This window comes from Pipra filicauda, unplaced genomic scaffold (genome assembly GCF_003945595.2).
Source record: "Pipra filicauda isolate LSUMZ 115617 unplaced genomic scaffold, ASM394559v2 scaffold100_size2392355_pilon, whole genome shotgun sequence".
Classification (NCBI taxonomy): domain Eukaryota; kingdom Metazoa; phylum Chordata; class Aves; order Passeriformes; family Pipridae; genus Pipra; species Pipra filicauda.
The window spans coordinates 820,577-841,264 of record NW_024103441.1 but is presented as its reverse complement, the minus strand read 5'-3'; the positions used below and the strand labels follow the sequence as shown (position 1 = coordinate 841,264).

Below are 20,688 nucleotides of genomic sequence, written 5' to 3'. Positions count from 1 at the left end.
CATCTGCATGTCTGTATTTTTACAAGCAGTGACACACTGTGACATGTGGAATCCTTTCCCTGCTGCAGACAGGAATGCAACTGTTACCAAATTTCCTTGCAGCTTTTCTTGCTTTTTTCATTCATTCCTTCTGTTTTGTGGGATTTTTCCTCTTTTTGCCTATTTTGGGAGCTGGATTTTAAGCACTTAGCTGTGTATATGTGACATACCACTGACTTCAAAGCGTTGTGGAATTGGATGCCCCCATTTTTCACATAAAGAGTTTCTGTTCTTAATGTCTTATGATTGTGATGCGAAGTTCTGGGATAATGCTTTTTGGCTGTAAGGTAAACATGTCTCTTTGCCTTTGTAAGCTGTTGCATGTTGGGAAACTTCACTTTGATCATCTGGTGCTCTGGAATACCTGCTGTTGCTGCTTTGTGATTTCTAAATGGATACATAGGTTAAATACTAGAATTTAAATAGGCAAGATTAAAACACCAAACAAACGTTTAATTGTGCAGAAGTTTGTGAGGCCACAAGAACTCTAAAATAATCATGAAATCAGGCAGATGTTAATCTTTCCAGATTTGCCACTTCAATACAGGAGAGGGAATGCAGAATAAGGAAGCAGATGCAGAATTTACTGTAGGTGCTTGATTTTTGGCTGACCTACCTGGATGCTGATCAAAACTGCTGAACAGTTTCCCTGTGAGTTGTATTTTATGCACAGCAGTGCCTGTCTAGAATATCTGCAGTTGCAACTGGCCTGTGAAATGAACTCAGAACGAGCTAGTAGAGATTAATTACCATAAAGACCATGAAGTAGAGCTTCTGCTTTTGAGAATATCACTTCCTTTAATTTTACCAAACACCAGGACAAAACTAAAAGCAGACTTTAAGCCAACCATCTGTCTGAAATAGTGCAAAGTGGTGAAGTGTTACTGTTCACGGGACTCTGCACCCTGAAATCCCATTGACTGACTGATCTGGAAAAGGTTAATGAGAACACTACTGTAAGCTCTTATCTGACTTTCTTGGATTGCTGAACTTATTTGGAGTCCTCTCCCTTTCTTCTCTCTGTAGGTTTACCCAAGAGAATGGTTCTGTTACCAGTTATGAAATTCCCAACTTACCCCGTTCCCCACTACTCATTCTTTTAGCAAATGGCAGAAGCTAATTCCTATTGATTGAACAACACAGTACAGTACAGAATGTTAGAAGAAAAAAAAGCCTTTTTATCCTGTTTTCTTTGAACACATACTTGAGCAAAGTCATTTGTAAAGAAACATCTTTTTCCTACTTTTTGATTTTAACAAAATGCAAATTTAGTTCTCTAAAACTTGAAAAAAATGTTCTGTGAAATGTTACCTCATTTTCAAATAACTTATACCAGCCTTCTGTTATAGGGAAGAACTAGAAGCTTAAATCTTACGTTTTAAATGAAGTATCCGATTATGTAAAATTAAATTTGTGAAGGATGTATAGAATATAAAACACTGATCACAAATAAACTGTTTTGTTGTAACACAAGAGTACTGCCTGTTTCCTAATGCAGTCACACAGACTCAGTTAATGACCTGTACTTGCTGTAGGGTTATTAAATGCAGGGCATAGTTCTTTAAAAAACAAAAATAAAAATTAAAAAAAAAAAAACAAACCCACATGATAGAAACTTTACAGTTAACATTTAACTTTGTAAATATTATGGTGTGTAATAAACTTAGTAAAATCTGGGTTAAAATATTGTTTTATCTTATTTTTTATAGTTAAGCATCAGTACCTGAGTTTCCTTATAGATCAGCATACTGTAACTGTGACTTTAGACACAGTCTTAATTATCCAAGAAGACTTTTCACTCGTACACAAAATGCTGAAAAACAAACAAAACAAAGGGAATTAATCTTAGGCTGTCTCTGTAGAAGGCTGCATTCTGTGAAACAAGTATTAAACAAAGGAAGTTCCCACAGAAGGATTTGTTATGCAATTCCAGGGACACACTACTCCCGTATTGCCCAGAGAAAGGACACACTAATGTTACAATCAGGTTCTTCAGAGCTCAAAAGCTGCTTCTTTTCCTTTCTTTTCCGTTTTTACCAAAAAAAAGAGGAAAAAAAAGAAAAAAAAAATTGCACTTGTTCTTGTGGCCTTCTTCACTTTTGAGATTGTCTGCCCACCCTTGATTTTCCATCCACCATTTCTACAGAAAGCATTTTAGTTGTCAATTGTGTATTAAACCAAAGGTTCTCCTTTTCCCCCTTACATTTATAAGAATCTAAAGCAGCAACAAGGTCCCCATGAAAACTTGCTATTTAATTGTCCCAGTTCTTGTTGAGTGCTGCTGTGAAAAGTGACACACTTCAGCCATAGGCCAGTACTTTCTAAGAGTCGGTGCTCAAACCCAAAGAATCCTCTTTTCCATGAGGAGTGTGTGCACCTGTCTGAAATTCCAGGACAGGCCCCAGCTCCACGGTTGGAGTCTCCATGGATTGTGGACTGCTGTGGGCTCTGATGAGGGATTCCAGTGGTCTTTATTAAGGTATCACCCCACGAATCAGCAGCGTTGTTGGTTGCACTCTCTCCTCAGCCCTCACCCGTTGCTTTTCCATAGGTTGGCTTTAGTTCCTGCTCTTCCAAAGATTTGCCTTTATCCCCTGTTCTCTAACAGACTCTGCTGCTGAGGCAGGGGGAGCTTTGTATGTGACAAGGGTGTAAAACCAGTGCTTAAAGCAACGTAAAGTTCCTCCTCCCCCACACCCCCTTTAGAGGGAAAGAAATATTAGAAAAGCTGAATAAGGGGTGGCTTACAGAACAAGCTGCTTTCCTTGGAATTAACTGCAGCTGTTATTCTTAAGCTAAGTATTTGTGCTTAGGAATGTGTTTCCATTTCACTGGGTTTCCTTCTGCCGGAGCTCTCCCGCCCTTGGTGCTGGTGGTACTTTAATAAGACGTAGATTCCTGGCCAGGAGGGGTGAGCCTGGCGTGTCCCCCCGCGGCAGCGGGAGCAGAGCAGGGCCTGGGGGTGGACCCAAATTGAGGTGCTCAGAAATCACTGATCTGGTTTGCTGGCCTATGGATGAAAGGAAGCCATCACGGAGCAGAAAAAGCATGGCTGATCAGAGCCCATTTTTGTTAATCAAATATTCATTAAAGGAATCTTTCCTCCACACACTTCCCCCCCCCTCCCCTCCTTTTGGAGTTCCCCTAATTGGCAACTGTTTGTAGTTTCTTTTTTTTTTTTTTTCCTGAATCCCCAGCTTTGTAAAATTTCAAACAAAATATTCTGCGAACCAATTCTATACCATGAACATTCGTAAGCCAAAAACTTGTTCTTATTTCAAAGACAAGAAGGGCGCTATGCTCTTTTCCAACATGATGGCAGTCATTTCAGACGATTTATAGAAGTCATTTTTTACTTTTTGTCATTTGTTGGGAGTTACTAACCACATTGTAAACTTGCCCCCTTGCTGCATATTTTACATTTCTCTGCTTTACTGAAAATATGAATGAGCTGTCAGTTCTTTGTTTAGAAAGTGGTAACCTTGGAAGTGTTAGATGTTTCAATACCTTCAAAGAATTCAAAGTGCCCATTTTACAATGAAAATTCCACTTGCAGCTGAAAGAGCAGAGAAATTTAAATGGAGCTTTAGCCTCAGCCAGTCTCAGCAATTAACGTGAGGTTTTTGCTTCTCTGCTCTTCTCCCACTGTAGGTGGTTTTTTCATTGACAGTCCCTATTGCCAGCCTCTCAGCATCGCACCTTTTATTATTCACTTGGGCCCTCAAGATTTCTTCTCTGACTTCTAGAACCATCAGGTTGTGTGGCTCCAAATGGCATTTTGTACATGTCTTAAAAGCAAGAAAAAACGTGGCTCGTTTTGAGGTTTCTCAACTTCAGACATGGAATCTGAGCTTTTTTCCTTTTTTTCTTTTTTTTTTTTTTTTAAAGTGTTTTTCTCACTTCTTGAACTTTGCTCCATGTAACAAAAAGCAATACTTAGTCCAAGCCACAGTCCTCTCTTTGGGTACATAGCAATAGATGTGTATATACTTCTGGTTATTTCTTTACACTGAAAGGGAAAGACTGGTGTGTCGGGGGGGGAAACCAACCACCAAACCAAGGCACAATCCGGGCCGAGTGCTGCTTCAAGCAGTGACATCTGCCTGGACTTCCACTCCTGAAGTCCCTCCGGATTTTAATACTCTGCTGTATTTGCATGTCTCCTATCCAAGTTGCTACAGAGCCGTGCAATGGTCCCTCCTGAAGCAGCAGTGCTTTGTACCATTGTGCATGTCAGCAGACATGAAATGTAGCAAAAAAAGGTAGAAGAAAAAAACAGAATATATATTTTTTTCCAAAATGTAACTAAATGATATCTTCTCTCTCTCTCTTCCCCACATCATTGATATGAGGCACAAAAAGGGTAGGCCTAAACTGGAAAGTCAAGTGGATTGCTTTTGTGTCTCTTAAAAACCATCACCAAATGATAGGAAAACACAGCATTTGGGAAACATCCAGTTCAAAAAACTTTGCTGCTCTAAATTTACAGAGGTTTTTTTCCTCTTGAATATTTGTATGTTGATACTTTGAGATTGTCAATCAGCAATAATTGAAAGGTGAATGTTTTTTTAAATGGTATTGGAACATCTATATGTTGCAGCTTAAGACTTCTAAGCAGTTTTCAGCAGGTTAATTCCACTTTATTCTCATTCTCTCCGGACCTTCATAGCCATATGCACTTGTATAAAATAAGCAGAAATGTAGTGACTGTAAGCTGAGATCCTGATATAAAAGGTAAGAGATTTTATTTTCAGCTTAAAGAATATTTTTATTGCTTTTTTTCTAAGAATCTCATATATCTGTGACAATCTTGTATATGGCGTGTTTTTATTATGTCTTGTTTAACTTGGTGTTTGAAGAGGTAATACATAGGTCTGAATCCCAACTTTGTATTTCTCAAGCCCAATTCAAATACCCCCAGTTAAGAGAGAAAATATTACCTAACGCTTTTAAGAAATTGTTTGGATTTATCAACAGACTGTTCTCCTTCAAATATTTTTCTCTTGTGTAGCATAGAAAGCTGTACTGATACTGCTCTGTCAGGCACTGCATTCCCTGCATCCCTGGGGATACCTCTGGGTAGGTACCAAAGCCAGGCTCTGAAGGCCACCCCTTGGTTCTGGGGATGTGGGATGGGTGACACTAACGAACTGGTAACGAGAGAAATTATTTCCCTAAACTATTCAAGCTAAACTCCAAATTAAGAAGGAAGGACTTTGATGATATTACAGTTAAAATCTGCAGAGATCAAATTACATTAGGCCAAATTAATTCAGGAAGCAGCCAAGTTTGCTTCCCTCCCGCGGGTGCAGAGGAGGGGAGGAGGGCAGGCAGGCAGGGATTTATCTCTGCGTGAATCATTTGCTTAGCTGTGGTTTTCTACAGCTGGAAATCAGGATACAGCCATCCATAAATAATTGTTTTCAGTTCTGTACTAAATGTTTTAACACATTTTACTTGGATTAAAATGGGTTTGGATTATGACCCATTGGTGCACATGATATGTGTAGTTTTAAAATACTATTTTTTTTATTTGCCTTTTAAACCTTGCGTTATGCAAAGTTGCATAGTACAGAACTGCAGAAGTGCAGTACTTGCAGAACTTGAAGTTGCTGGAAACAACTCTTTTTATATAAAAATGCTTAAAAAATAAAAAAGCAAAAGGGAGCAAGTTGATGACGATGTAGCAGCATTTTAGGGTCTCAATTCAGTGATTAAAACATAAACCCTGTGACTGATCACAGTTTATAACAGTATCGAGCAGACTTGGTACAGACTATCTGCATCAAAATTCAAGAGCAAATATAAACTGTGTTTGATTTTAATACTGAGCCATCAGATTCACTAAATGACTGTGTGTGTAGGTTATCCATAGCTCAGGACATGTGCACAGAATTCACAGGCTGATAAAGAGCTGCTGCTCCTGTGGGCAGGAACCTGAGCTCGCAGGTGGCACCTGGGGAACTGAACTTGAGGAGCTGTTGCAGGGGCTGGCCCTGGCAGCACAAACCCCTTCACTGACACTTGCAGGACAGCTGGTGAGCCATCAGAACGTCCTTCCCGCTCAGGGGTGCAGGTTTCCATCTGTTATCTTCCAGGTACAAACTCGGGGCTGGGTCTGACATTCCCTTAAAACTGGGCTCATTTTTCATCCGGCCCGGCCCGGCAGTGCTGATCCCAGAGCAGCAGCTGATCCCAGAGCAGCAGCTGATCCCAGAGCAGCAGCTGCTGGGCCTCCTTCAGACAGGAGTTTAGATGCATTAAGGTGCATTATAATGAACTTCTCCTGAGTATTCCTTTCCTAACTGCTGTCAGCCTGACAAGCACTGTCCAGTTCAAGGACTGATAATAAACATCTTGCCGACTCTCATTTGATTTGCTTCTTCATGGACTGTGCTTGGCAGCTTAATCCATCTGTGTTTCTTTCCATCAGAATTGCTCTGACTGAATTTCCCTGTTTTTCTGCCATCATCCTTTTAACTCTTGCAATCCTAAGTACTCCACTCTCCTGCTGGTTTTTTTTTAATTCTTTGTTAGATCTTTTTTCTCTAAATTTCTCTAAAACACTGTTGTTTGTAATGCAGTACTTATGTCTGAAATGTCCCCTTGCCTGTGCTGCCTCCCTTCACAGTCAGAGAGAACCTTTTCCTGACATGTGAAACAGGGTACTTAAGACTCCTGAATCCTGGGTTCTGCAGCCACTTGGAATCAGAGATCAGACCCAAGAATGCAGGATTGCCTGGGAACCCCTCTCACTGAGCAAAATAGCCCCATGTATTGAAGGGTCACAGAGTAGGCTTGTAAGTGCCTCCTGATGCTCTGGCATTTGAGAGAGCAGCGAAATTCTATCAGTAGGTTTTAACCTAACTGAAGTATCAGGCTATTATCTGATGAGTAATTTGGGTAACATCTGCTTCATCAGTGTTGCAACAAGCATGTTTTGCCAAGGCAGACCTAGAAACTCTTTTTTGCACAATGCTTGTGGGTTTCCTCTGAAAAGCCTCCTCACAGCAGCGTGGTTCGAAGTGCCTCTGCTGCGAGGTTGGAGGTCTGCATTAGGGCTCCTTTGTACTTCTGTGTGTGCCCAGCAGCCAAACACGTGCCCCCGGGTCCCTGTGCTCTGTGCAGCTGCCAGGACCGCTGCCCATTCCGCAGCACCTTCCCAGGGAAGCACAAACGTTATTTCACAGTTTGAATTTCTGGTTCATGGAAAAGAATTCTGAAGAAGTTCCTTTCAATTAGTACATCTATAAATAGGAGACCAGGGAAAGTCTGTGCCTGTACACTACCCACCTCAACGCTAGTTTTAGCTAACCAGATGATCGTGTGTATTTTGGGAGATGGTGTCTGGCACTTAAAGGATTAAAAGAAGCTGGAGATTTACAATAAGGAACTGACCTGTTTGATCTGTTATCTGTACTGGAGGTGAATGGCACTGCTATTGACTTTGGAGTAACATCTGTGAGCTCTGGGGGTCTGCTTCAGTCCTACTTTGCCAGCAACAGGAGATTCCTCCAGCCACGTTCTAACTAGAGGAGGTTTTAGAGTAACCAGACTGGTTTGGAGGGCTTGGCTGGCTCAAAGCATGGGCTGTGATGCTTCCTGCCATCGTGTCCTCTCTCTGCCAGTGCTTGCTGTCTTCCCCAAGCACACATTCAGGACTTGGAACATGGTGACCTTATTCCTGGGCGTGGTGCCAGGTGGATGGAGGGAGGCCAGCCCATGCTCATGAAGGGAATGTGGAACACGCGGCCTCGGTTGCCCAAGCAATTTCTGTTGGACACAGTGCCCAATCCAACCCTCACAAAGGCAATTTAGTGCCTGGGTAGGTGGTTCCTAATCTGTCTAATTTGCTGTCATGTAGCCAGTGTGAGCTAATTAGATGATTCAGCAATTGTCATGGCTCCCATTTAATGTGCTGTAAATGCTGCTGCCACAACTTTCTCTGCTGTTAAATACCTTTGCTCCTGTACTCTGTCCTCCTGCCCTGCCCTTCCTGATCACCTTCTGGTATCCCAGTAAATAGATGATTCTCTCAAATGATGCAACTGTTACACAGAAGTGTCTAGATTCTTAAAAACTTTTAACCAGACTATGAAGCACTTCAAAGAAACTAGTTTTGCTACAAATATTTCAACTTATTCATGTGCCAGGGGACTATTTCTACTCATTTACAAAGATCTGAAAACTAGTCCAGGATCTCTGATCTCTGGAGACAAGGATTCTTTCTTTGAGAACACTTGCCTTCTAGTAGGAAAAAAAGATTTAAAGTGTGTCATACTCAATAGAGGACTGTGCCCTCAAGCCCCTGAAAGAACTTAATTGGGAAAAAGTGCACAAATCTAAAATTGAGGCTTTTTGCTTTCATTGAGCTACTGAGAATAATTTCCCTGACAACAAGGTCCTCAGATTATTAGGAAGTAGAAAATACAGGAGGAGGTGCACGGAGATTTTTCAGCTAGTCTAGGAAAAAAAAATCTCCTATATGTTGGCTGTTCAGCTATGGAACATCAAACTCTTGTCATTTCTTAATCTCCACAACAGCAATAAATGTGAGCAGCTTTAACGTGCCATCCCTGATCCAGTCCCAGCAATGCCCCAGGAGAGTGAGCCTGGCAGTCCCTGTCTTTTCAGTCACCAATTCCCTGAAATGAAGTGTCCCTTGCTTCATTTGTAATTCTGCATCTGCACTTCTGAGAGCCAGTCTAGAGGTGGGATTCCTGAACATCTCTCCAGATCTGTACAGATGAAGAGCAGGCAGACAAGACAGTACTTCAGTCTTTACTCAGACAAAATGGCAGGTTTCCCTCTCCTCTTGTGCTTGGTGTGCCAAGATATGCTCACTCGGTATTAGAACTTCTCGCCTTTAGCTAAATTCTCAGTAGACAGCTGCCTGTTACTCAATCAAGGGAAAACTATGTCCCAGCTTCCCTGAGTTCCAAGTCACAGAAGCAGCTTACAAAAACAGCTCCTATTTCCGGTGGCTCTGGGAAACAGCACAAGAACTCTGTGGCTGCAGATTCCTTTGGATACATGATGGGATGTGTAAACATGAAGTTCAGACTGTTGTTCTCAGTCGTGAAGCTGCCTAAGACCTCCCCTCTCTGGCATCAAAAGAATGAAAATGAGCTCTGTGCTGGGCTCACTGAGGAGCTCTGTTAGGAAGGACTGCTCTGTCTCAAAAAACAGTAACTCGGCTCCAGTGTTCAGCACACAGACCCTCTCGGGCTTCCTGCTGAATAATCTAGTGAAAAATGAGACACTTTATTGACTTGTTTAAAGCAAAGCAAAGGGACAGTGTAGTTGAATCTGCTGTCTATACAACAGGAGACAGCTTGTCTAAGGGCTCATTGGGTTCATTCCACTCTCAGAGGAAATTCTGCTCAAGTCATTGTAGAGCAATTCATGGGAGAAACTGGGCACAGAAGTCCTGGCCCTATGGACCATGGCAGCAGGTTCCCCTGCCCTTTCTTTGCAACACCATCCACATAAGCCAGTAGTGAAGTATTTGGCATTAAAAGAATTGTTACCATGAAGCTGTTTCATTACTTAACTCCAGAGTTATGTCTCCCTAGCTTTATTTGTGTCATCTAAATCCACACTTATTTATGTCCAGGTATCCTACAGCTCCTGACACATCTTCCTTCTTCCCATCCTGCTCACAATAATGGGACTGATTCACTTGTTGGTTTGTAGCTGCCGTGTGAGATAACATAAAAGCACAAGTAGGACACATCTGCCTGTTCCTCTCTCCAGGGTCTCTTAGGAGAAAGGGTGCTCTTTCTGCCAGGCCTGTCTGATGCTGTGCAGGCAAGGCAGTGCTCCACTGTGAGTGGTAGGAGTTAGGTAAGAGAAAAGGTCATCACACAGTAAGACTTAAATAAAGTGGGGATTTTCTCCAATTCCTGTGACTGCATGAAACATTCAGACCACGTGTTTTACCTTGATTTTTACGAGGAGCTGAATGTCCAAAAGTGGTGTGTGGGGATGTGCAGTTCTAAAGCAGATCTCTGAATTTAGATGTTGTTTTATCTTGTATTTGGTGCCTTAACGCTGTACAATTTAAGGTCATATATACTATACCACAGGTAGTTTAGTAGTAATACTTGAAAAGAACCCATCAAGCCTAGTCTACAGAAACTCTTGCACAGACTGAAGCCTTCTCAGGGGGAGAGTACTCTTCCATGTTTAATTAATAATCTACCAATAAATTAGAGTTGTAAGAATGTAAGAGCATATAAAAATTTTAACCACAGAGACTGAATTTATCTGATTTCTAACTTCAAAGGTTTGGGGCAATAAGATAATTAAAGCTACAGTCTCTTCTATGCTGTGTAAGTAAACAACATCAAAATGTTTTCTCACCAGCCTGAAGTGCATGTTGTGAAAACCTCTGGACTGTTATCTCTACTAGAACAAATAACACTTAATTTTAAAAGGCATTAATTGAATGTAACTGGCTGTCCTTCACTCATTAGTACAGGGGAGCTGGAATGAGTAAGAGTCGCAATTCATTTTTAACTGATTAAACTTCAGCCTCATTCCTGCCTCTTACCTGGATGTAGAAGCTCCAGCTGCCTTATGCTGCTCTGCAGTTCATGAGGTGTAGTGCAGCTCCTGCTCGAACACACCATTTCTGAACGCTTCTGGTCCTGGCAGAACGGACTGCGGCGAGACAGAGAGAAACATGGAAGTAGAACGTCTTTCTCCAGTCTCAGGTAGAGATCATAGATAGGAAGCTGGAGGGAAAGTTGCACTGCTTTTTCCAAGTCCATTAAGAGAGTCTGTGGTTTATGTCTGCTGTGGAAAACCAGCAGCTTTAGTGTTCTAAAAGCAGGGGCAGACGGTATTGCTTTTTCAATAGTTAGTAAGAAATAAGAGGTTTAAGCTATCCATACAGCTAAAAGCTGATAGTGATGTTGCTACAGGAGATTAATTTTTTTTTCTGTTCAGAAATGAGTCCAGGATTGCAGGTTTTCCAGAGGAGGAACACGAGAAATCCAATCATCAAATTCTTTTTCCTGATGCAACCCTACCCAAAATAAGGAGGCAGCTGCAGGCAGTGTATAGAGCATGCAACTGAATTTTGGGAGGGAAAGGAATAATAGTAATTTCCCCCTAAAGGAATACTAGTTAGTTATTTCTAGAGTGCCCAGAGTATTCTAGACAAGCTACCTTTACAAAAAGGAGCAAGGCAACAAGGGAGAGCAGGCACTGCTCCCACAACCACCTGTTGTAATGTACCAGGTCACCAATATTGGTGTAACTAGTTATGACAAAGTAGGTTCATCTTACCAGCAAAACGTATTTTGACATTCTATCCACTTCTGTTTTTTAAGCTAAAGGGGAGTTAATCATAGCACTCATCTGTTTCGAAGGGAGTAGAGCAGAAGGTAAGTTTTAACTTCATACTTCAAAGCTGCTATGAATAGATTAACAGTGTTCCATGGAAACAACCTGATATACTTTATTTTCTTTGTGCTCCATTTCTGCGTTCTTGGAAAAGCACAAGCTTGTGTAAGCATAATCAATACAAAGTTACTCAGGGTACTGCATCATCCCAGCAGTGGACACTAACCACATCTTAAGTCAACAGGCACATATAAATCAAGCTTAATTAAGAGGAACAGGACATCTTGGCGAGTTTTGTTTTACTGCTGGCACTGCTACAATTTACTGATCTATGCATACCAAAATGTGTGTATTGCTGCACTCCCAACAGAACTGAGGGAGTTCTGTAAGGGCGTCCTGTAAACTCACAGAGTCAGTGTAGGAGAGGCAGTATTTATTCTTCTTTCATTATTTCCACAAAGAACTGTTTCTGAGCAGATGGAAAGTGATACTGCTCAAAGGAGAGTAATGGTGGGCTGGAGAACAGCATTCAGAGCAGTACAGCTTTTGAAGAGTTAGTGATCATATGAATTTAATTATGAAAATTCTGATTTGCTGTACAGATTATTTCCTGTGTTTTCAAATTCATATCACTGCTTCCCTGCTCAAAAATAACAGGATAAAGACAAGTGTAGTTTTCTAATAACATCTATCGCATGGAAATCCACGTCCACTGGAGGAAAAGGGAGGCTGTACTGCAGAGAGCATGTTCAACTACAGAGCCATTCTCTGGGCAATGCTGCATAATTTAGGAGTGGGTAAACACGCCTTCAGGGACAACATGGCACAGAGCAGATGGTTAAAACAAAAAATATCACAGAAAAAAGCCTCAAAGCTTTGTCCAGTCATACATTCAGTGTTCCCTGCCAAAGGGACAGGTACATTCACACGCGCTTAGTGAGTTACGTGTCAGGCATCACAAAGGTCCTTAAGGACAAACATTTTGGAGCCAGTCTCCTTTTGGACAGAAAAGGGAGGAAGTTGACTCTGTCTTCCAGTTCCAAGGTGCAGTGTCTTATTTCTAATCCTAACCCTAAGTCAATATTTATTGATCCAACTGACTAAGCTTTTTAGGCCGACCAGCTCTCTGCGAAGCAATTCTGTTCTCTTGAGCCTCTGCAGGGGCCAGTAACTGGTGCTTAACTACTGCTTCCACTGCGGAATGTCACCGTCCTCCAGCTGCCCCAGAGCCAGGCTGGGACACTTGCACTTCTCAGAGAGCAACACTGCTGGGGTGGGGGCTCTCAAAAGCACTGAAGTACTACAGCAGAGCAAGTCCCAGTGGGCTGTGTGCTTTTTAAAGTCCTGTCTAGCTCTCAGTGACAAAGTTGAGCATGAAACCTGTGCTGCCAAACGTACCAGCCCCTTGCTGAGGAGGACATCGATGGGAAGCAGGCTTGGAAGTGGAGATTTTGAGGAAAGGCTGTCGTTTTCCAAATCCAGTCATAGGCTTTTTTTTTTTTAATGGTTGAGCTTTCACCCACCAAAAATCACCATCAATCAAATCAATTAAAATTGCTGCTAATTTGGGTTAAAATATCATCACCTTTGTATAACCCAAACCACCACCATCCATCCATCTAAATAATTCCTAAGCAAAGACTCCTCAGGAGGCAGAGCCCTTCTGACAGGAAATCTGGCAGTGCAGTATGATGTGACTTCTCTGATGACAATTCCTTCTCCAAGACAAGGAAAAGACAGAGGCAGTGCTTTGGGGCAGTGTTTCATGCTCAGCAAGTTTGTAGAGAGAGGGAATGCAATTCTATAAATCACTTGTACTGTATTTCTGTTTCTAGACTTGAATGAATTTCACTTTTCCTTTGTGGGTCAGCATAGTAAACGTTAAAGAAAAGATCTATTTTTCTAAATCTCTTTCACCAATAAAGGTCTGACCTGCAGCCAACAGATGGATTTATTTATCCATAGAGGATGGAGTGTTTATTTTTACACTAAGATTGGATATGGATTGAATACAAAGAAGTATGACCTTTAAACTATCTAAACCTGAAGTACTATGAATGAATTCCACAAATGAGTAATATGGTAGACAATTCAATCTTTCTTCCCAATAAATCTCTATCAAAAGAAGTTACCCAGAATTAAACTTCCAAATGAAGTACAAGAGATCCTTGTGGTCTAATTACAGACCACTTTGAAAATCCTTCAGTTTTCTCCCAATTTGTAATCAGTAAAGAACAATGATGATGGAACTATTCCTGACTATGATCTAAATAAAGAAATTTCAAATAAAGTAATTTGGCAACAACCATAGCTATTTATAGCATTAAAAATGTGATCTGAACATCCAAATCTTCTTAATTTGGAAGCAGTTGAGTGGGAAGAAAAATAACTGCACACTGAATTTTAAATTGAGCTGTCTCTACTCACTAGCCAAAAAAGCCTGCAAATGTCAAGGGAATGCTCTCTGTACATTCAGCTGCTTCCTTCCGTGCTGCTGTACCGTCCACTCGGCTTCATTTGGCTTCTGTGCCGTGGTTTGTACGCCACCACTGTTCCTGACTGTACACAACAGATCTGCACTGTAACCTCGGGTCATTTGCCACTGATTGTAACCCAGTGCTACAGACTTCTCTGTATAGAAACCAGAACCATGTCCCATTGCTTCCAATAGCTCCAATAAAGGCTTATCTCTGCAAACAGGAATCACGGCCTAATGATTGGGTTGGGGGTTTGGTTACAGAGAGGGAACTGGCTTTAAGGGATTTCTGAAGCCTGGGAAGCCAAACCACAGAGGTCCATGAACCTGAGTCTGAGTCAGGTAACAGGCTCAGCAGAAAGGGGAGACAGGCTTCTGAAGGCTGCAGTGTTAGCAGAGATGGAGATGTAAACAGAAGACACATTTATGCTGGACCAAGCAGAATGCATTCCTTCACGGAGGTGAGAGTGAACAGAGCACACAGGACTGCAACTGCGCAAGGGCTGCTGCACACAACTACCTCTGGGGTTTGCCTTGGAAGCAGTTACAGAAAAGCCCAGAGAAGGCTGTGATGAGATTAGCCAGGAAGGGAAAAAAACTGGGCAATTCCTAGTATTTAGCTAATTAGAAACACTGGATGTCTATTTTCTAAAAAGATGAACTCCCTGTACAAAGAACAAGTAAGGTTCTCTCAAACTTTTTTCTTATCCTGGAATATACAAAGTATGTCCAAGTGTCTAGAGTTACAGAACCCAGTTTTACTCTTGAAGGGAAGCTAGAGAAGACATTTAACATATACTCTTACTGTTCTTAGAAGTCTATTTTCCAGTCTTGAAATGCTGAATTAAAGTCTGAGTGCAGAGGTCATTAATAAAATTTAGAAGAGATCAAACTTAAGGATTAAAAAGTGTTGTAAGCTGACTATAACAGAGAATGCTTTTAATAAAATGAGATGTCTGAAATCCCACAGCTCAGCATACGTGATGACTGGCCCAGGACTTGGTGTGAGACTCCCTCGACAGGACAGTGTGCAGCCAGCCCGGTCTGCTGGTGTGCTGCAAACAAGTCAGTTACGCACAGAGAACTGAGAGACCAACACATCTCTTAAAATTCAGAGCTGTATCAAATATTTAGCAAGTAAGATCCACAAAGAATTGAACAGGCAGTTAAGAAAACATCATTAACACTTGGCTGAAACTGAAGTTTTACCTTCTGTATCAGCATAATGCCAACCTATGCACATGCCTACTGTCAGCAGGTTTACCAAGAGGCCATTCCGAAAGCTCCCTTGGGATTATCATCTCGGAGGTGCTGAGAAGGCCAACAGCTCTTCAGCAGCAGCCTGGCAACTGCTGGTCAGTGGAACGAGCTGGGCCCACTCCAGGAGCTGGCGGGCATTCTGTGGCCTGGCAGGAATGGAAGAGGGGCTGACAAGGGAGTGATGCCCAGGAGTCACACAATACTGGGGCTGGATTGATAAAGGAGGTTGGCACATCCTTCTTTGTTCACTGTGAAAATGCCTGACATCTCCCACAGCTATATTCCTGCCCTGCTGTAGCTAAGCTCAGTTTGCCCAGGCAGTGACAGGGTGTCTTGCTTGGGAGAACAGGGAAACTGTGAGCTGTGGCCCCTTGACCTCCCCTCACCCCTCCAAACCAACATACACCCACATCCATCTACTTTCTCTGGGTAACCTGCAGTGCCTCTCACTAGGAATCTGCACGTGAATGCACACAGTGAAATCTGCAGCAGAAAGCTCCTTCAGCATTTTCAGGCCCTCCCCAACACTGCTTGACCACTCCAACCCCATCCCTTGCTGGCACGGCACTGAAGGGATCCATGCAGAAGGAACCATCTGCTTAACAAGCAGGATGCCCAGTTTACCTTGCTGCAACCAACATCACCTTGGAAAAGTGATTACACAGGAAGCAGGAAAAAAATATTTATTGACTGATGTCTAAGTAACAAGCCAGCTTGTAACTTCCAACTGCTGCATCTATAAACCTGCCCAAAACAGCACCCCTCTTTCTGCCAGAAGTGACACCTCACTTAATCGCTCACGACATTGTGCTGACTTTGGGGGTTTGCTGCAGGATTGAGTTCCAGCAAGTCAGCTAGAAAGAGTTCTTTTCTTTCCCATTTGCTAAGCTGTAAATTATCCTTCTCTTTTGTGACCCCAATCCTTGGTACAATCAACTGAAAGTAACTGGAGCTGCCACTGCTTTCAGGGCCCTAAATTCATCTTCAGTTTGGGCTATATGTTCCAGCACAGTTATTTGCAAAGCTGTAAAAGGCCTGGGTGTATTCTTGTTACAGTTACAACAAAAGGCCCTTTCTGCTCCAGGCACCAACATGGGGCAAAAACCTAAAAAGGCCTCTGGATCTCAAAAAAAGGATCACATACCCTGCACAAATAACACTTTCCTCATCCCCTTGGTGGCATACACCAAAGGTGGCATTTCCTGCTCACAGTAAAGGCAGGCTCAGCTCTCTGCTGATTATGATTTATTCAAAGAGTTGTTTTTTTTTTTTTTTTAAATCTGGGTAACTTTGGATTACAGTAGAAGAGGGAAGGCTAAACCAGGGCAAGATGACAAACTACAGCTCAGTAAATCCAATTATGTTGCCCTGCAAAGCAGTTCCACACAAACTCCTATACTGCCAATACTGCCAATACTGCAGGTCTTGAGGTAGCCACAGGATTCCTGCATCCAGCACAAAGCAGACACGTGGACAGGGGGCTGAGCTGCACAGGTCTCTTACCCTGGGTTTAATGAACAATGTCATTTTGAGAAAGATGCTGTTACATGTTGAAAACGTGCAACTTCTTCTGTCTGTACGTTAAACTGTTCTCACTGAGATCAAATGAATGATGACTTGAATAGAATTTAGAACTTGTCAGTTATACTAATTAGTGGCCTCCTCACTCTGTCCTAACCACAGAAATGATCAGCACCTGTAAATTCTAAAGACATTCAGAGTCCAGGCTGCTGAGGAAGTGGTGGCCCCTGAAACCAGGCTATTCCTGCAGTTCTGAGGCTGGGGGTACCCAGGAGCTCTAGTTTGCTGTTCGTGTCCGCAGCAGCAGCCATGGCATCCATAATTCACAGCAGTCTGCACAGGCTCCCACAGCCCCTCTGGCTGTGGGTTTGCACTGTACCACACTAAAATCACCTCAGGGAGACGCACAGTTGTCATCACACAGAAACACCATCCTTCCCCCTCCGTGCTAGACAAGATCTTGTTCCACGAGTGATTCCCTGGGGGATTATGCAGCAGTCCTACCATGTCCTGGGTAAGCAGAGAGCTCAGATACACATTGCTCTGTAAGTCACCAGCCTTCATCCTTCTCCTCTTTCCCACCCCTTCTCTCTGGTGTGTATTAAATTACTGTAAAACCACTTCTTTAAATGAGCATAAACATTCAGGACACAGAAGGCATTAAGCTGCTTCCCTTTTTTCTTGTCAGCCAAGAACTGTGCCAAAACCACGTTGGTTTGCTGGGGTGTTCTTCAAAGAACCGGTACACCCCCCTCGCTTACACTGTGACAGCTGACAGTGGCACAGCACTGTCTCATCTCAGAGGGTCCTTCGCTACCTTTTCTCAGACACAGCAACCGAATAAAATCTGCACAGCAGTTTTCTTTTCCCTGCGGGGCATAAACTGACCAGCCAGATTAGTAAACCCCATATCAAGAGTTATTCCAGTGTCCCCTCCCTAGCAGCTTTTCTGACTGTGGCTCCAGGGCTCCCCTTTCCCCTGGATGTGACAGCTCCCTGCACGAACAGACGCTCACAGCAGGGAGTTTAAACACACAGCTTGGATGTTTTCATGGCACACGCTAACTGTGCTCGGCATGGGGAGGGCTCCTGCTCAGAGCTGGCAGCCTGCAAGTCTCTCATCACTTCTGCACCTTCTGGAGCCTCAGAGCCCACAGTGGCTGCCATTCCATCTGAAGCACAGCAGCACCTTCCTAAAAATCGCAGCTTCTGCCACACAAGCTGTTGATGAAGGTGGACCTCTGTGCCACCACAACTGACCCAGCCTGCTGCCCTCCATAAAACAACCTGCACTTGGAATCCTCATCACCTCCAGTGACCGCCATGGCCACACTTAAACCACACACCAAGGGCCTTTAAGGTGAGATCATGAGAGAGCAAGAGAACAACTAAGGTCACATCACCTCCAACTCAAGCCATTAAAGCTGATTAAAAAATACTTTTGCCCTAACATTTTAATCAACATGCACTATAAGACTTCTGTATTCTGAAAAACTTCCATTATGTGATAAACTTTCGCTATGAAGTTTGCTACACCTCATATCTCAACCAGTGTTAGTAAACCAAGAGAGGATAAGACAGACTTACCAGTACTTTAAGCCAAGTTGAAGATGTATTAGAAACACATCCCATATATTTACTGCCAACACATTTCAATTTTACTACACTTCCTCTCAGCAGATCGTTTTTGCACAAGGACATAACTTTCAGATCAGATTCACAAAATGGAACGTTCTCGTTTTGTAATTACTTCAGGAATCGCTCAGATTGTAGACTCTGGATTTGCTAAAAGGAAATGATGGTTCACACACACAGGTTTTTGCAAGTGCTGGGCATTTCTGGCTGGATGCTACTTGGCATCCTGACAGATTCTTTGTTAGTTCATTACTTGAATCAACTAACTGCTGAATGTTATTGGAATAGATTTTAGCTCCCTAAAAGCATAGAGAACATTTAATTTCACATTAAGAGTTTGTTCAATGAAGATTATTTCTGCTATTAAACACTGCTCTTTAGAAGTCTTGCAGGGTGCAGGACTTCTACAGTGCCATCTGCGGCAATTTCATCTATGCCAATCTGGGCCAAACCAAGTAGAACAATTACTCAATTAAAAATACAAGATATTTCACAAAATTGGTGAGCAAACTGCTTCTGCAGTCCTCAGGAGGAGATCAGATAAACCACATTCTTCTCCTGTTACTTCAAGAACAAAAAAGTTCTATTTAAAATAGTGTTTACCCTCTGTATTTGTATGCATTATGTGTGTAAACCTATAAACTATAGTTGTATTTTTTTCTACACTCACTAATTACTGCACAGAAATAGCATCCCTTTACACATCTGCCCAAGCATGACCTCAGTGATTCTAAGATTTACTGAAGTGGGTTTATTTTTCCTTATTTGAGCTTTCGGTACTCCCAGCATTGCAACACAACCAGCACTCAGCAGAGCCTGTACCAGGCAGGAGCCCGTGAATTCCCTTAACCAGCAGCCAGTGGTGGGACTGGCTTCTCATCAAGCAGGGTCTCCACGGGGGGAACAGCCCACGGCAGCCACTCACCACGTTACAGATCAAACAGCTCCACTTTATTAGCCCTCACAGCCCATTTCAAAGCTTTCCAGCTCGGGGGGTCCTCAGCTCAGCTCTCAGCACAGACCTGCGCCCGTGACAGGGGGACATGAACGTCACCCACCTCCTGCTGAAATGGTGCTGCTGCACGGGCAGAACCCACCAGCTTCCTCAGCCTGAGGGGCCTGAGGGCGTCTGCAAGGGGGGAAAACCAGACAAAGCAATTTAAATCCCGTGCAAATCCAGGGAAAATTTCACATCTTCTCCACAAGGGCCATTAACGCCCTCCAAGTTCTGCACAGGTTTTCCCCGAAATATCACCCATCTCCAGCAGTTAATGGTTTGATCTAAAGCTCTGCTGTTGTCTCGTGCCCTGGCGCTTTCCTGACACCCACAGAGTCTGGAAGAGCTTTGTGAGGATCCCCGCGATCCCCTCACGAGGCACCGCCCCGCCCAAAAGCCTCTGCTCTCCTCCAGCCCGGCAGCAGTGTGCCCCGCTCCGCACCTCCTTCCCGCCGGTCAGCCCATGCCTGCTCCCTGTCCGCGGCCCTCACAGCAAACAAAATGGCGCCGCGCCTCGACTCCCACGGCCCTCACAGCGAACAAAGGGTGCCGCTCCCGTGCCACCGGCTCCCATTGGCCGTTCCTGCTGCCAATCACCGCGCCAGCCTATCAGACCTCGCCTCGGGCTCGCGCGCCCCGCCCCCGGGCGGGAGGCGGAGCCGTGAGGGCGCTGAGGCGGCGGCCGCCCTGAGCCGGGCGGGGGTTCGCGAAGCCCCGGGGTTGGGGTGGTTTGTTCAGGATACACCGGCCCGAGACAGTCACACGCATGTCGCACTTCAATGTCAGCTCTGTTCCACTCACCCCCCTTCGGGAAGAACTTAGAGCACCATGAGGGAACACTTGACTTCAATGCTACACCCATAAAACGTGGCTCCTGAGCAGGGCCCTCGTGCTCGCCCGTTTGTCCTGCCATCCCTGTACTCCCTGCAACTCTGTGGACACAGTATCCTAAGAAAATGCCCTCAGCCCCGGATTCCACTGCCCTCTTCTTTGTTTTGCTGAAAACGCAGCGAAACAAACCCTCATTCCTCAAAGTCATTAGGACATGCAGCAGTAAAGTCTAGCAAAGCCCTGAAGGCTTTTGTACGCAGAGACCTTGACTGTCTTCGGTAATACAGAAGGAAAAATACCACACAATAAAAAAAATGGAGGAAAAAGGAGGAAAAAATAAAATAGAAAGCAATCCCTAGTGTGTCCAGTGGTGGCTCCTTTATTTAGTTTAGAAGGACCCTCGGTTGAGTTTGTTGGCTCACACGAGGTTCCCTGATCCATCAGGGCACCGGCACAAGCCCTGGTGATCCACCCGCAGTGTTGTCCCTGCTCCCACCCAGGGCTGGAAAACCTCCCTGGATTAAGCTCTTAACGTTCGGCATCTCCGAAGTGTCTAAAGTTAGGCTGGATGAATGCA

General features: G+C 43.6%; 1 protein-coding gene and 1 long non-coding RNA gene across 12 annotated transcripts in view; one reads left to right on the top strand and one right to left on the bottom strand.

The window, feature by feature from the left end:
- LOC113998543 (spermatid perinuclear RNA binding protein) overlaps positions 1–14,094 on the top strand; it is a 59,269-nt gene extending 45,175 nt beyond the window's left edge. For 3 of the 8 annotated variants that reach the window (XM_039381492.1, XM_039381537.1, XM_039381468.1), the window contains exon 18: positions 3,691–14,094. In XM_039381492.1, coding sequence (XP_039237426.1) covers positions 3,691–3,785 — 95 coding nt within the window. In that variant the 3' untranslated portion in view covers positions 3,786–14,094. Of the gene's footprint in view, positions 1–1,065; positions 1,513–3,690 lie in introns of those variants that run through there. The other 5 variants (XM_027741381.2, XM_027741379.2, XR_005563602.1 and 2 more) reach the window with 4 other exon arrangements.
- LOC113998547 overlaps positions 1–19,808 on the bottom strand; it is a 63,745-nt gene extending 43,937 nt beyond the window's left edge. For 3 of the 4 annotated variants that reach the window (XR_005563737.1, XR_005563751.1, XR_005563743.1), the window contains exons 1-3: positions 19,723–19,808; positions 10,595–10,704; positions 1,763–1,852 (exon numbers count right to left, since the gene is read on the bottom strand). This is a non-coding gene — a long non-coding RNA (uncharacterized LOC113998547). Of the gene's footprint in view, positions 1–1,762; positions 1,853–10,594; positions 10,705–19,341; positions 19,382–19,722 lie in introns of those variants that run through there. The other variant, XR_005563749.1, reaches the window with a different exon arrangement.
- Positions 19,809–20,688: the final 880 nt, after the last annotated feature.